At 41.1% G+C, this 15,507-nt stretch overlaps 1 protein-coding gene across 1 annotated transcript; it reads right to left on the bottom strand.

Annotated features, from left to right (window-relative positions):
- Window positions 1-294: 294 nt before the first annotated feature.
- Window positions 295-9,349, bottom strand: RNASEH2A (ribonuclease H2 subunit A). The gene is made up of 8 exons (XM_075206654.1): window positions 9,154-9,349; window positions 7,066-7,137; window positions 5,778-5,904; window positions 5,590-5,677; window positions 5,033-5,170; window positions 3,389-3,476; window positions 2,074-2,197; window positions 295-912 (listed from the first exon to the last, which is right to left on the bottom strand). Exons 1-8 carry the CDS (start codon window positions 9,278-9,280, stop codon window positions 771-773), a joined length of 906 nt encoding a protein of 301 aa, XP_075062755.1. The 5' UTR covers window positions 9,281-9,349; the 3' UTR covers window positions 295-770.
- Window positions 9,350-15,507: the final 6,158 nt, after the last annotated feature.

The raw sequence follows: 15,507 nt of genomic DNA, 5'->3' as shown, positions 1-15,507 counted from the left end.
CTGTATTATCCCTACACAACCCATAAATATTTCGGAAGTGAAAGAAGCAGTTGAACCCCCCCCCTTCCACTTGCTACTCTAGAAGACCTTCCTATAACACAGTATTAATTTACACTATAAACTGTGGCAAAAATGGTTTTACAAATCAATAACTCATCGCTCAGACACAAGGTTGACCTGTGACACCCAGCCGGAAGAGACAACATGAAAATTAGACATTTACCAGTTCAATTTGCTGTTACTATTTATTCCCACCGAAATTTTGAAACACAAAACACCACACAAACACAGATCTGGAAATTGTAAACAAGTTTATTTAACGTTATACACAAAAACTTTACGTGACTGCAGCAAAACACTAACATGAGTCCAGATGCAGGAAAAAGGCCTCCAATATCGGTGTCATGCAGGACCAAGACATGGTGCTCAGTAACATAACAGTGAGGACACAATGAACAGACTCCCCCTCTCCAGGTCAGGGATCTGCCCCCCTCTCCCAAACAGGTCACACAGAGGAGCCCCAAGAGACTGTTTACACCCAAGCGTTCATATGGAAGATTTTACCAAATCTGCAATGCTGAAACCTATGAACCATGAATCATTTGTTCTTTGTTTCAGCATTACAGAATTATGAACACCTTTGATACGGATATATCGGTACAGTAACATTTGGTATAACTGGATGATATTTCCAGCGCATTGACAAGTTGGGGAGAGCGGCTATAACACTAGATGAGGATTTTTGTGTTAATCTATAGTCGAACATTCCCCTACAAATCAACCAGCGTCTCCAGCTGTCGCTCCAGGAAGAATCGGTGGCTCTGGGGCTTCCCGGATTCCTTTGCAGCAGAAAAGAAGGAGAGGAGAGACTGGGATGATGATTTTCCAGCAGTTTGATCGTCATCATCCCCCCTGCATGAAAGATATAACGCAGACGTGTCTTAGACTCAAGTAGATGGATGCACTGTTCATAATACAGACGGCCTGAGATTTACTTTGCTAACAGCAGTTCAAGGACCTGATGCTCATCTCCCAGGCAATTAGATGTGTGGGGGGATGGGAGGGAGACGTGTGCTGAAATCCTACTTAATGCAACACAAGGTCTGTCTGACCTCCCCCCACCCTCCATCACCCTGTATAATCTGACACTGCTAATCAGTGCAAATGTTACTAACCACCAGGGCCAGCTGGGCCGGAAATCCGTGACCCACTGTTACAGTAACTGCGGGCAGGTTAAGGGGGTGGCACGTCCCTTTATGTACGGGCAGCACACTGCTGCCCTCTGCTGGGCGTGTATCAGCAGGACTTGCACAGCTACTGCATACATTACTGCTCAATTGGGATACTCAGAGACTCACAGCAGTGTCCTTTAAAACATTAAAGGGTTCGTTCACACACATGCGCTGGGGAAAATGTCTAAAATTGCGCAGTTTATTTTTAAGTGCTTTTTTATATTTTATTGGTGGTGCGCGGTCGCATGAAAAATAGATTGCATCATAAAAATGTAACTGCATTTACCTAAATGACGATAAATTGCTTTCTTCATGCTACCAGCTTGAGCCATGGACTAAACCCGCTTTCTTTAAGCCATTACTGAAGTCACTATCCTATTATCCGTCACACGGCCAGAAAGCAGAATACTGGACAACCCCAGACAGAAGACTTGCAGTGAGGATCAAATTCCCGCACTGCTGCTGTGACAAATATCTTTGGCTCATTCTGTAGTACAGAGGCTTTCTTCCCATCACCAATATGGTCAGTATCCCCTTCTCTCACAGTCACACATCCACATTGATTCTTCTAGTAGCCCATTATCAGTTCTTTGTTCACCAAGCACCGCAGACCTCGGCTTTGTCAGTCTCCACAACATAACCCGCGCAAAACACAACAGTAGCGCACCCAGCCACCAGTAGCGCAAAGTCTCTGTCTATACTCCTGTGCGCACCCGACTATTCACCAATACTGCAGCCTTTTCTTCTCACCACAGTACACACTAACCCCCCCCCCCTCCCCCCTCCTTACAGCACATACAATCTGCCCTAACTACATTAGCACTCTGCAGTCATCTCTTACCACAGCACAGGGGCGGCTTTGTTGTCCAAGATAGTCTGCGCCGTGCTCCAGCTGAAGCGGACAAACTGTGGGTATCCAAAGACCGGGTCCAGGTGTCGGACAAGCCACTCTTTGGTCTTTGGGTCTGTTTGGGAGGAAAACAATAAAACACAAGATATCCTGAAGCTGTACAATAAAAGCCCCCCGAGCGGCCTGGATTTAGACGGCATTGTATACACTGCTTCCCTGCCACATCCCCGCCGCAATGAGCAAGCCACACAATGTGCTCGAGAGTGTGACGATTCACACTCAAAGGAAAGGTGGCTTCCAACCCAATAGCGGCTACCATAGAGCTACCCAATATATTAGACAAACACCACACTGCACCAGCCCATGGCACCCTAAGGCTCTCCTCTCCAATGCACTTTTTGGGAACTAACAACAGACTGGCTGTGAGCTCTAATTAATGGTACAGCGTTAGCACTCAGGGTTACTACAGCCACATCATCACTAGCGTTTACATCTAATACCGCAGAACGCCGTGACAACACAGCGCGTCTGCAAGCCCTAGTCACACATGAAGCAATTACATGAACAATGAACGGGGAGCCTGACCCAGTCATCATGTCGCTTTTACAGTAGCCACGGTGACCGGAATGTGTCCAACATTGATCTAGAGAATATTGATCAGGTAACAAAGACCACATTCCAGCTTCTATCTTGGCAATACAACATGTCAGTGTGCAGGGGAGGCAAGGCTGCGGGTCTATAACAGAACACAGATTAATGTAACAAACAGCCCAGGGTTACTGACGGCAAACTAATGGGAAAGATACAATTACTCACCGACACATTCTTCCACTAGATACAGAAAAAAGTTGATTACAAAGTTGGAAAGGAATCATAATGACAAATTGAGTCATAAAGAGTACACATCCATCTGTAGTGTATACTACAGAGTACAATAAACCGAACACTAATCTCCCGCTCTATAGAAGACTGAACAGATGGTGTGTGGGGGGGAAGGAACAAACATGTTTTATGATGGGACTTGTAGTTCTACAGCAGCTCAAGTGTCAGGTTGTCCCCCTGTACCCTATGAAGTATCAATAAATTAACAATATAAGGAAGAGAATATTTAAAAAGCAGAATTACATTTACAAAGCCACCAATGCAATGAGGACATTACAATGACGGATTGTTACGCCCCCTAGTGATGAAGTTTGTGTATGCCTGACCCAGGATTCAAGCCGATTGTTCTGTGGAAACAATGAGTTCCTTATGGAAGGATAGAGTGACCGTGCCTTGCAGATCTCTCTCTCTAATTATAACTGACCGTTTGGGTAGCCAGAGCCGTAATCTGCATCAATATCAGTCAAATCCTCCAGGAATTTCCAGCCCTTCACGACTCTATCTCTGGCGACCTGCAGTAAAGGGAGCATTCATGTGAGCGTGTACACAGTTGTAGTTATATACAGGCAAGTAATGCGTAGAAGTGTGTGTCTGCCCTGGGCCGGCGTACCACTGACCGGTCATCTTTTATTGCTGCAAACCTGAGTTAGAGTATGAGCCTGAAAATCAGTTGACCCTAAAAATTAAATATAAAAGAAGGACAGACCTGTAGGTGATTTTGCTGCCATCATATTCTGTGTTTCTATGACTTTCTCCTAGAGGTCTGTATATTGACCAGGGCAAAAAGATTAGGGGGGTATTATGCTACCCTCTTTTTTTTTTTTTTTTTTTTACCTAAATGGTGTCACACAAGCAGATTGCTCATTCAGACAGCTTTGTGTCTCTCCTGCCCCTGCCACACGAGCAGTTATACAACTCAGAAACTGCTCACATATTAGGTACATTTTCCTGTCAACATGAAAAACAATGAAATATTGAGGAATCTATCGCCTATCTGTTTTGCTGTTTAAGTAAAAACAGCTCGCGTGACACCACCTTAAGCTTTAGCTCTCCACTGTGGGGTGAAGCAGTCATGAGCCTTGGGGGAAAAAAAGTAATTGAACAAAAGGGAATTTGATTCAACACAGCTTCTTTGTAGGGTAGTTCTTCATAACAGAGTGACATGACAGCACAGCAACCAATAGAGAACTGCTATGCGGCATCTTTCTTTATGCAGCTGGTCTGTTACAACCATTCTTACAGAACTTTGCTCTGCTTGGAGGACTCAGGAGAGGGGATAATGAAAGCAGTGACAGTATCTATCCATGACACAGGATACGGTCATACAACTCACTGAGGACTGTGTAAATGTATACATTTTAAATAAAATATGTCTCAATTCCATAGTCCCACTGCAGGGCAACGATCTATGGGAGCACTGCTTGTAATACTCTGCTATATAAAGCAAATTATTGTGCTGTCACGCGTTCCTAGTGAATATATTGCACTCTCATCAGTATTGGCTCAGACCATAAAACGGCTGCCTCCACTGTATGTATATGATAAATGATCTGACAAATGGCAGACTTAATATTTCAGAAGTCTGCCATCTGCCCCCGTTCGTAGCAGGAACAAGTACGTTGCAGAAATCCTTGGCCACTGCAATAGCATCCCTAGTGCACTCTATATAACATAATCACCCAGGACTATATATGGGTAACAAGCTCCCACAGAAAATACATTAAGTTTTATGATGAAAGAAAGAAATCCGCATCCACTTAAGGATTCTGCGTCTTAGCTGTGTAAATACACCCTGTACATGCTCCAGGTTTGTCCAAGTACAATATAAGTGGCTCAAATGGGATCAAATACAGTTTTAACAATATTACTAATTTTACACAAAGTAATGCAACACCAATTTTATGAAACCTCAGCCGCCATCAATTGTCTCAGGTAACAGGAAGTTAAAGTCATTGTAACTTGTAGCCTAAACAAGTTTTATATTTATTTTTTTTACTGAAAAGTTTTGTACAACATACTGGAGAAGGGGAATGTTACAGCAGCGGATCATTATCCACACAGGTCTCACCTTTGCACAGATACTAGCCGCACTGACCACAGGGAACAGAGAATCAGCTTTGGGTCTCACTGTGACGTCTATCTCGGGGAACCTGTGCTTCAGTTTTTCCTGATACTTCTCGGCAGGGCCCACTGTATCCACAAATACCTGCAGAGCAAATGGACACTTCAACACAAATACTGGCTGGACAGTGAAAGCACCTGACTATTCGGGAACGTCTTCACTGACTATTTCCTGAACCAAAAGCCAAAAAGCAACATGTGACAATGCCACGCGTACGAAGTTGCCGTAACTTCAGACATATAAATATATCTTATTCTCTAACTTCCTGATGCACTACGGCAGCCGATTGCTGAACTAGTAACAGGAACATAGCTTTTGAAAGTGATGTTGTTTATTATTTGGATATGTTGAGCCACAGTTCCGATTCAATTTCAGGAAATGATCCATGAATACACAGAGCAACGCACCATCGCTCCTGGTTCCTACAGGAAATCAATCCCATCATTCTCACGGACTGGTGTGTGGAGCGGTGGCGTGTGGCCTGTGCCAATACTGCTACTCACCTCCGTCACTTGCACACCGCTGTCCAGAGCGTGCTGGATGAGGCCTATCGCGGTGTCATGGGATAAGGCATTGAGATTGTATTTTGCTCTGGAAAAAGGAGAATGGAGATTAAATAGTCGCCCACGACACACTAATGAGTTGGTACCAAAACCACAAATGAATCTGTACAAGGGAATAGTTGTGTCACCTTTGCTGCATGCTGGTAGAGATAATATTAGGCGACAGTATATGCAGGGCCCAGCCAATAAAGTCCGACTTCGAATTCAACAACTCAAACAGCCGCTCCCTCTCTGCCTCAATCAGTGTCTTGGAGTCTGCAAAAACAAAACCAATAATACATGTTAGCGAGGAGATATTCCTAATGTAAAGAGGATTACTATCACTATTTTCTTTATAAAGAGCCAGTCTCCCATTGGCTTGCGGAAACACATGGTTTAGAGCGCAAGTAAAGCCCCAACTTGACATTAAACCAAACGAACGGCTGTTCATTACCAAGTTCAACAACATACATTTAATAAAAAGATGATTGTTGTTGATGATTGTCTATTTTGTTTTGTATACAGTTATGGGCAAAAGTTTTGAGAATGACAGAAATATTGGTTTTCACGAAGTTTGCTGCTTCAGTGTTTTTAGACCTTTTTGTCAGATGTTGCTATGGTATACTGAAGTAAAATTACAAGCATTTCATAAGTGTCAAAGCCTTTTATTGGCAATTACATTAAGTTTATGCAAAGAGTCAATATTTGCAGTGTTGACCCTTCGTTTTGAAGACCTCTGACTGCACGCGTTTCCTTACAGATAACGATGGTTAAAGCAAGAACAATGATTTCAATCACCACCCTCCTTTTAAAGTATGTTATTCTAACGCTCAATCAGCACGACAGTGATCTCCAGCCTTGTCCTTGTCAACACTCTCACCTGTGTTAACGAGAGAATCACTGACCTGATGTCACAGCTGGTCCTGAAATGCAGTGGAAATGTTGTTTTTTGGACAAAGTTCACTGTCATGACAAAGAGGGACTTTGAAATTAATTGCAATCCATCTGATCACTCCTCATGACATTCTGGAGTATATGCAAATTGCTATCATAAAGATTGAGACACCAGACTGTCAAAAATAACATTTTTGTAATTCTCAAAACTTTTGCCCAAGACTGTACATATAGACCATTTATATTAATCAAGTGCTGGCTTATTTATTCTCTAAATTTAATAGACTTTGTAAATGAGAAAATAGCTGTCACAGCTGGACCAGCCGTTATGTAGACCACAGTGAACATTTATTAAAACTAGAGCAAAAGGAAACATGTGGTGTTGCCTATAGCAACTCATCACTTTGGCTTTCATCATTTATTTATATTTAATTTTGTAAAACAAATAAAACCACTGAGCCACCATTCTGCCCTAGGAAAAGGACAGTTACCACCTGACTGGTTGCTAAGGGCAACACCACCTTTTTATACATGATTTCTCACCTGCAACTTTCAGGCCCTCCAAATCCTTTTTCCGGGATACAGGGCAATAACAAATTCCATAGACCATGGGACCTGCAGTAGAAGGAAAAAAGTGACACCTAACAGACATGATAAACAGTACGGTAATATCACAGGGAACCAATAGCAATACGAAGTACCACTGGCTGTCTATTTCCTTAAAAAAAAATAAAAAAAATGGTTTACTTAAATGCTCCACACTGCAAAGGTCTACTGACATCTCTGGTCTGGTCGTTCTCTCTCTATAGAATATATATGTTTATGCTAGCGCAAAAGTGGGTTAAAAAAAATAAATTGTTGAATAGACCACAACTGGTATTGCAAAAACATTAAAAATGTATTCAAACAAAAATATTTTAGATTAATTAAATCTTTCATTTTTGTTCCCCAATACTAGTGCTGGTTTGTTCAAATTCTTTTTTCCCAACTCTCTCTACAAGTACCTATTTGGACCGTGCAAGTGCAATGGATACACGCGAGCGCTGAGTGCACCCTATGGACTTATATATATATCTATTTCCATAATCATCACTGTTAGTTTTTCCCCAAGGACTTAATGACAATCATCCACTCAAATTCTCACTTCAGACACTCTCCAGGAAGTTCAAAACCTCTAACTTACTGCCATAAGTTTCAACACTCTACATCCATAAATATTTCCAGCCAGGAGAACAAAATAACTTGAGAGCCCACTGTAGACCCCATGGGGAATTCAATTCCCCCCCACCCGAAGTACCGCCGCGCTAAAACTATGACATTCTATTTGAAAAATATGGTTTGGGAGAGGTATAACTAAAATAAGTATAAAGCAATAAAAGCTGAAATGTCCTTCAAAACATTAAGGAAACACAGAGCTGGGAAGGGGAAAGTGATTAAAATAAACTAACCTGCCAAATATACTTTAAAAGACATGAACACATGATGAGCGGTGGTACTCAATCACGTGTTACTAAAAAACCGACAGTACTTACCGCGACTCAAGCATCCCGAAACCGATGGCAGACATGCCGACAGTGACAACTGTTCGAAAAACTGAAATGCAACCATTTTGACGCATGAAGATCCCGGCTCCCAGAATGACGTCAATTTCTACGGCGACAGTGTGATTGCAGCTGTTAAAGGGGTGATGCATGGACTGTACACTGCTTTTTACTAAGTCATGGACATTGTACAGCACGCGCGTCCTTGCATCGCCCCTTTAACAGCCGCAATCACACTGTCACCGTGGAAATGGGAGCCAGAATCTTCATGTGTCTAAATGGTTGCACTTCAGTTTTTTTCAAACAGTCATCAATGTCCGCACCTCTGCCATCAGAGTTTCAGGATCCTCGAGTCGTGGTAAGTACTGTTATTTTTTTTACTAAGCCAAAATTTAGCACCCAACCCCTGATGAGGTGGGTGAAACTTAGTCATTCTAAAGACATTGCTATAAGGTTATATAACCCATGTCATTTATTTTTATTACATCTACAGAAAGTGCCAATCCTACCTTCAGAAATCTCATAGTTTAGCATCACAACATATTCCAACACAGACTTCTATTACCTGCTGTGACTGTATGCCATCATTGGTTCTGGAATACTTTCTGACCTTAACCAAACTTTTATAAACCACACTTTTAAAGAAGTACCTTCAGACATTGTATACAGCATACCAAAATAAGGGGAGATAATATATCTATATGAAAAAAAAAAAGGCACAGCTTTAAAAGGAGACAGAGGGAGGGGGGGGGGGGTTCAGCGTTACAGGGATAGATGTTGGGGCCTCCAGCACTGTAACAGAGATGATCCCCGTTCACATTATTGACAAAGTAGTGTGTTACCAGATGTGTATTAATATAATATACATATATATATATATATATATATATATATATATATATATATATATATATATATATATATATAACTAATACATGACACTGCAGAGAGAGAGACAACCAGTGTCCAGACAGCTGCTGTGGAACATATAAGTCCTATCAGAACCGACGGGGCATGCTGATACTTGTAGTCCCCCAGCAGCGGTGGAGTCACACTCTCCTGCGGTGTAATGTCTGGGATGGCCGCTCACCCAGCACAGGTCCCCGGCCAGCCTCATCTATCCCCAGGCAGCAGTCCTCCTCCTTGCACTGCTCCGGTACCGGGGACGGCAGGAGACAGTTCTGGGAGTTGTCCCGCTCGAACCGCGTGAGATCCATGCTGTGAACTGGGACAGCACCACTTCCGGCAACAACCCGGCTTCCCGCCAAAATGCTGTGACGTCACGGCAGGCGGACAACCAATCGCAAGCGCCCGTTTTCAACAAACTTTATTCAGACCACGACAGGAGGTCAGAGCGCAAGATATGGTTTATAGTATGTAGTACAGTGATGGCAAACCTGTGACACTACAGGTGTTTTGTGAAACTACAAGCCCCAGCATGCTTTGCCAGCTATCAGCTAGTTATCTACTGGCAAAGCATGCTGGGGCTTGTAGTTTCACAACACCTGGAGTGTCACAGGTTAGCCAACACTGATGTAGTATGTCACTTGCATACGTTCAATATGTATCTCTTGGAGAGAAAGTGTTCTTTTGGACCCTAATCCCCCCTGTAACTCTCTCCTTCCAAACTATCTCTGTTTTGGGTTTAATACATTGACCCATAAGCGATTATCCACCATTAACCCCCCAAAAATGTTTGGTTTATAAAGTGAATGTCATAGCATCTGCTGTAAGACTTTATAATGTGCCATTTTTAGCTTTGGTGGTAAGCTTTATCTTCTGTTAATTTATAAATACAAGACTGCTGACATCTCTTTGAGAGGAATTCAATTGACCGCAAGATATATTTTTTCCCCGTTGCGTTAAAAAAAAATCCCACGGGGGTTTTTAACTGCTATAGGCACCGTTTTTCGTTAACACAGCGTTAAAACTCGTGCAATTCAATTGAAAAAGAGGTAATGCTGCCCCCGCGTGTTAATCATTGGTGTTTGCGAGTTTTTAGGGCAGTGTTTAACGCGGTCATATATAACAAAAAAACAGGATTGGCATACATTTGCATACATTAGATTGCATTACACAACCATTCTATTTGATATCTACATTACAGTACTTAAGCATTTTTTTTATTTCACTATTTTTTACTATAGAATCATCTATACCATGTCAAAACATATATATTTGTACTAAAAACATACATAAATATATTTAATTAGGAATTATTATTTTTTTATGGGTTTTGTTTTTTTTTACAACAAAATCAACTTTTTACATGTATGCATTATTAGTAAACATAGTTTATCTTTTTTTTTACATTATTACATGATTTCAAATAGTTTTCTTAGGTTCTTTATTTTTAGCACACCCCAAAGAGGTGCGAGATAAAACAGCATATTGGCCTGTTTAACACACCACATTAAAAAACAATTGAATAGATTTTAACGCAGCGGGCTCTCACCCACACTATACTTTCAATAGACCTTCTACTGGAGCGTAAGAGGACCGTTTCATGTAAAAAAACGGAGCATTAAAAATGTGATTGAATCGCGGGTAAAGTTAACCTGCTTGAAAATGATAAAAAACTGTGTTGAAATTACTTAACGCGGTGTTACAAAATATCTCACGGTCAATTGAATCCCCCCTTTGTCTCTTTCAGTATGATCACAAATGCCTTGGTTTATGCAGAGTCTCTTCTGCTGATTGACATTCTGTATACTGTTTATAGTTGTGTATATTCAGCTGTGTTCTAGGACATACCTAACTCCCTTTCACTGTTTTAAAACACTCTGTTTCTGCAACTATCAGAGCGCCACTGTTAGCTGGAGACCAAGGTGTTATTTCTCAACCACCTGAAGAAGTCCCCCCAAACCCTACACCAGGGGTGGTAGAGTGCATTGCCCGTCCCCATAGCAAAACTTGGTTAAAGCGCAGCAAAACTGTAATGGTGTTTGTACTTTTAGAAGCTTGACTAGTTTGATTTTCTAGAACCTCAGCACTATACATGACACCTTTAGGTTCTTTTACCAATACTTATAGTTTGAAATTCGGGGCCCCCACCGAAGTTTTAAATAGTTTTTTTTTATCCCGATCCCTCTTTAAGTGGAACTATTCACAAAAGTATAGGGTGCTCAAGGCTGCATTCAATAAATGGTCCCTTTAAAAAAATATCTTGGATTGGTAAGGTCCAAGTGGTAAAAATGGTGGTACTAATCAGTCTATTATACTTGTTCAAGACCATATCAATTCCTGTATCTAATCTAGTGCCTAGCATCTTTGCTTTCATTTAGAGTAATACACATTTATGGATTAAAAGTTGAATACTGCATGCACACAAAAAGTTAGGATGTTTATCAGTTTCTACCTTTTATATATTAATCAGCACACAATAGCCAATTAGTGATCGTCCACTCTTCCCACTTGTGCCCAAGAAGGGTGAGCAGTTCCTCCTTACCGCCAGTGATGTTAATAACTTGGGGGTAAACTTATCAAGCTGCGAGTTTCCAGCGGCTTTGAAAAGTGGAGATGTTGCCTATAGCAACCAATCAGATTCTAGCTATCATTTTGTAGAATGTACTAAATGAATGGTAACTAGAATCTGATTGGTTGCTATAGGCAACATCTCCACTTTTCAAACCCGCCGGAAACTCGCAGCTTGATAAATTTACCCTTCAGTTTCTCTACATTCACTATGACTTTGGATGTCTGCTCATTTTAAACATAATTTAATATACTTTCACTGTTGTATGATGCCTGTATTTCTTAATTTAATGTGCCCTTAAAGTAAATCCTAGTTTGTCACGGTGGTGGGTGCAGAAGACTTAACTAGAATCAGTCATTCTGGTTTGGGAAAATCGCCTTCTACTGTACTAGAGACTTTTACCCAGAAATACTACGTCACTCCCCACCCCCATATTTTTTTTTTATTGATAAATTTCAATAATTTGATAAATCAACCTTAAAGCACTCTACCTATTCACAGATAAAATTTGAGAATATGTTTATATTGTGCTTGCACATGTAGCAAAGGAATGCTCTCCTATCTATAGTATGTCTTCAGAAGTAGCGGTGAGTACTTCTGCCTCACAGCACCAGGGTCATGAGTTTGATTCTTGACCATTGCCTTATCTGTGTGGAGTTTGAATGTTATCCCTGTGTTTGCCTGGGTTTCCTCTGGGTGCTCAGGTTTCCTCTCACACTCTAAAAACATACTGGTAGGTTAATTGGCTGCTAACAAATTGACCCTAGTTTGTGTGTGTGTTAGGGAATTTAGACTGTAAACTCCTATGGGGCAGGGACTGATGTGAGTGAGTTCTCTGTACAACGCTACGGAAGTAGTGGCGCTATATAAATAAATTAATGATGGTGATGATATTGTGTCTTCAGAAGTCCCTTCTGATACTAAATTCCAGTTTGTTTTACAATGTGAACAAGATTTGGAATTACTCTATGACAATAAAACAATGGTCTGATTATAACATGATGTTGATGGAAACTTTTCTTAGACCCCAAAGTTCCTTGGTAAGAAACTTTCCAAATCATGACATACTTCTAATAAATTAATGCAATCTATGCTGATGTCCACAAGTATACACATTGTTAATCAAAAATGCCCCTATCCCCCCAAAGTATCTTTCATATGTCATAGACCACTTCACTGCTTGCAATATAGAAAGACAACAGCTACATTAGCGTGTTCATGAGGAGAGAATGGGCATACCATTAATTTATTAACAGCACTGCAAAGCTGTGTGGAACTACAGATCGCAGCAGGCTCTGCCAGTTACCCAACATTCTCTGCCAGTTACCCAGCATACCCTGTCAGCCGGCGGTGCTGTTTTGTTCCATAATAGATGGAAAGCTACAGGTTACCTAAGTCAGGCCTGACAAGAATGTATGCTCATCATGCATTAGCGCATCAAATTTATTTCACGTCACCAAGTAGAGCAGGTCTGGCCACCCCTTGGCTCTCTAGGTGTTGTTAAACTACAAGCCCCTTCAAGCTTTGCCATTAACAAGCCAGCTACTTGCTTATAGGGCATGCTGGGAGTTGTAGTTTCACAACACCTGGAGAGCCACAGGTTGGCCAGGTTGGAAGTAGAGGTTTCTGGAAAAAAAAAACTACATCTCCCAGAATCCACTTAAATCACCCTGAAGACATAGGGGGCGGGACTTGATGGATCAGAGCCAATTAGCTTCGGGGTTCTTTTGCGTTCCGCGCCAGACTCAAGCTTCAAAACTTGAGTTTGACGTGAAATTTTACTCATTCACACCAGAGACTGGTGTGAATGAGTAAATGTTCCCTGTAAAGAGCTGTGTAATATGTTGGTGCTATGTAAGTATAAGATAAATCATCCTGCGGATTATGCCTTTGAAAAATGTGGCACAGTGCATTTGGCTGGTATTTTAGAAATCTCCTGTTAATCTATAGTATAGTGACAGCTATGAGACTTCCGTGTTGTTTATTCCTCCTAATATTTGTATTTTATTATTATTATTATTATTATTATTATTATTATTATGTGTGTTGACATAAGGAGCAGTGGAACTTTTGGGTAGGGTATCACCATCAATTTACTATAGATATATTGACATAATCACCATTTATTGATATAGCCCCACCAATTTCACAGCGCTGTACAGATAATATTTCTAATTCAAATCAGTCCCTACCCCTCTTCTAAATTCCCAAACACACATAGACTAGGGTTAATTTTGTCGAAAGCCAATTAACCTAATAGTTTTTGGAGTGCGGGAGCAAACCCAGGCAAACACTTGGGGAACATACAAACTCCACACAGATAAGGCTCTGCCCGTTATTTCAGGATTTAATTCAGGAAATGTCAGTATTTTATCATTGCTATTTACCCCTATGGCTGAAAAACAAGAACCCAAAACTTCTCACACCTAGTTTATTGACCTCCTCCTTCCAACTAGTAGAATGTATCCTATGCCTGGGACACCCTGGTACCTATAAAGAATTATCTTTTATAAGTCTAAGGGTTACTTCTCTGTACTCATCCTCTTAGACCTCTCTACTGCTTTCAACACTACTTAATTAACTTCCTTCAACATCTTTACCACTGGCACATCCTCCCATCTGATCTTAATATATACAACAAATACCCTTATCCATTCTCATGCTTTCCCACCTCGACTACTGCAACCTTGTCCTTAATGCCACTTCCCCCACCAATCTATCCCGCTTCAGTCTGTTATTTGTGCGCCCAGCAGCTATGTAGTGTTTCGGCACCCGTGCCAAGATCTCACTCAGACGTTCAAGTGTAGACACTTAGTTAATCAGCAGCTTTGTAGAGCTCTCTTGTCCTCCACGGTAGTCTTCTGGTCTCTCTGGATCAGTAATAGGTAGACTTAGAGGAGTCATGGAAGGCTTGGCTCACTGACTTATGAAATGGAGATTCCTGGAGATCTAACATTTAATATCCAGCCTTACTTTACAGGTAATAAATTGATGTGTGCATAAATTAATTGGGAGTCAGGATGCCAGTGTTGCATTATTTTGGGGCCCTAAATGAAGCAGTTCACTATTGAAAGTTTTACACATTTAAAAATCTGTGGACCCAAACTGACCTGCCTTATACCAATGTTTCAGTCCTACATCGAGACCCTCATCCCAAGACGCCTAGACAGAGCCCTTCTAATCATGAGTACTAAATTCCTCCTGTCTGCTATGATTACAGGGTGTTATTTAACAACTCTCTTCTCTTCTTTCCTCATGCTTCTGTTAGTGGCAATATATGTAAAAGGAACAGATTCAGCAGCATTCTAGTAGCTAGGAATGTCCATCTAACTGTCTTTGATCCACACCAAATAGGCTTAATTTTTAAACGGCCAAATATGTTTATTGCAAATTAAATCTTATATTTGTTTTTGGTTTTTATTATGTCTAATAGGTTTGCTATGTAATATAGGTCATTGGGTCTGAGGTCTAATCCGTTTGTGGTGTTATTCCATTTTTTGTTCTTTCCATTTGAAGTGAACTGGTGCTACTTATACAGTGGGGGGTGTCACTATTATAGAGAGCTACAAGTGATGTACGGCTTATTTAGACTGAAACGTCAGAATTTATAGTTCAATCTCTATAGTGTGAAAGGAACACGGTGTGGCCACAACATGCAGGAATAAACAGAGGATAAACCCTGGTTTGCTGGAAAGTTATATAATAAGCAGAGAGAACGCCAGTCTGAAACCACTGTAGAGTGTAAAGTGCAGCAGGGCACTGCCATTACAGAGAGGAGTGGAAACTACGTCATTCTCCTTGCTGAGCAAGTTTAGTACAGTATAAATGTGGTGGGGGCCAGACATAGGTAGAAAACTGCTAGATGCAACCCACTAGCTAGTGTATCTAATAAATTATCAGATATTACGTAGGAGTTATATTGGCAAAATAGACCCTTTGGTAGACCTTACCTTTAATACTATACTTAAT

The sequence above is a fragment of the Mixophyes fleayi genome, chromosome 4 (assembly GCF_038048845.1).
Source record: "Mixophyes fleayi isolate aMixFle1 chromosome 4, aMixFle1.hap1, whole genome shotgun sequence".
Lineage (NCBI taxonomy): Eukaryota > Metazoa > Chordata > Amphibia > Anura > Limnodynastidae > Mixophyes > Mixophyes fleayi.
This window is presented reverse-complemented; position numbering and strand designations above follow the sequence as displayed.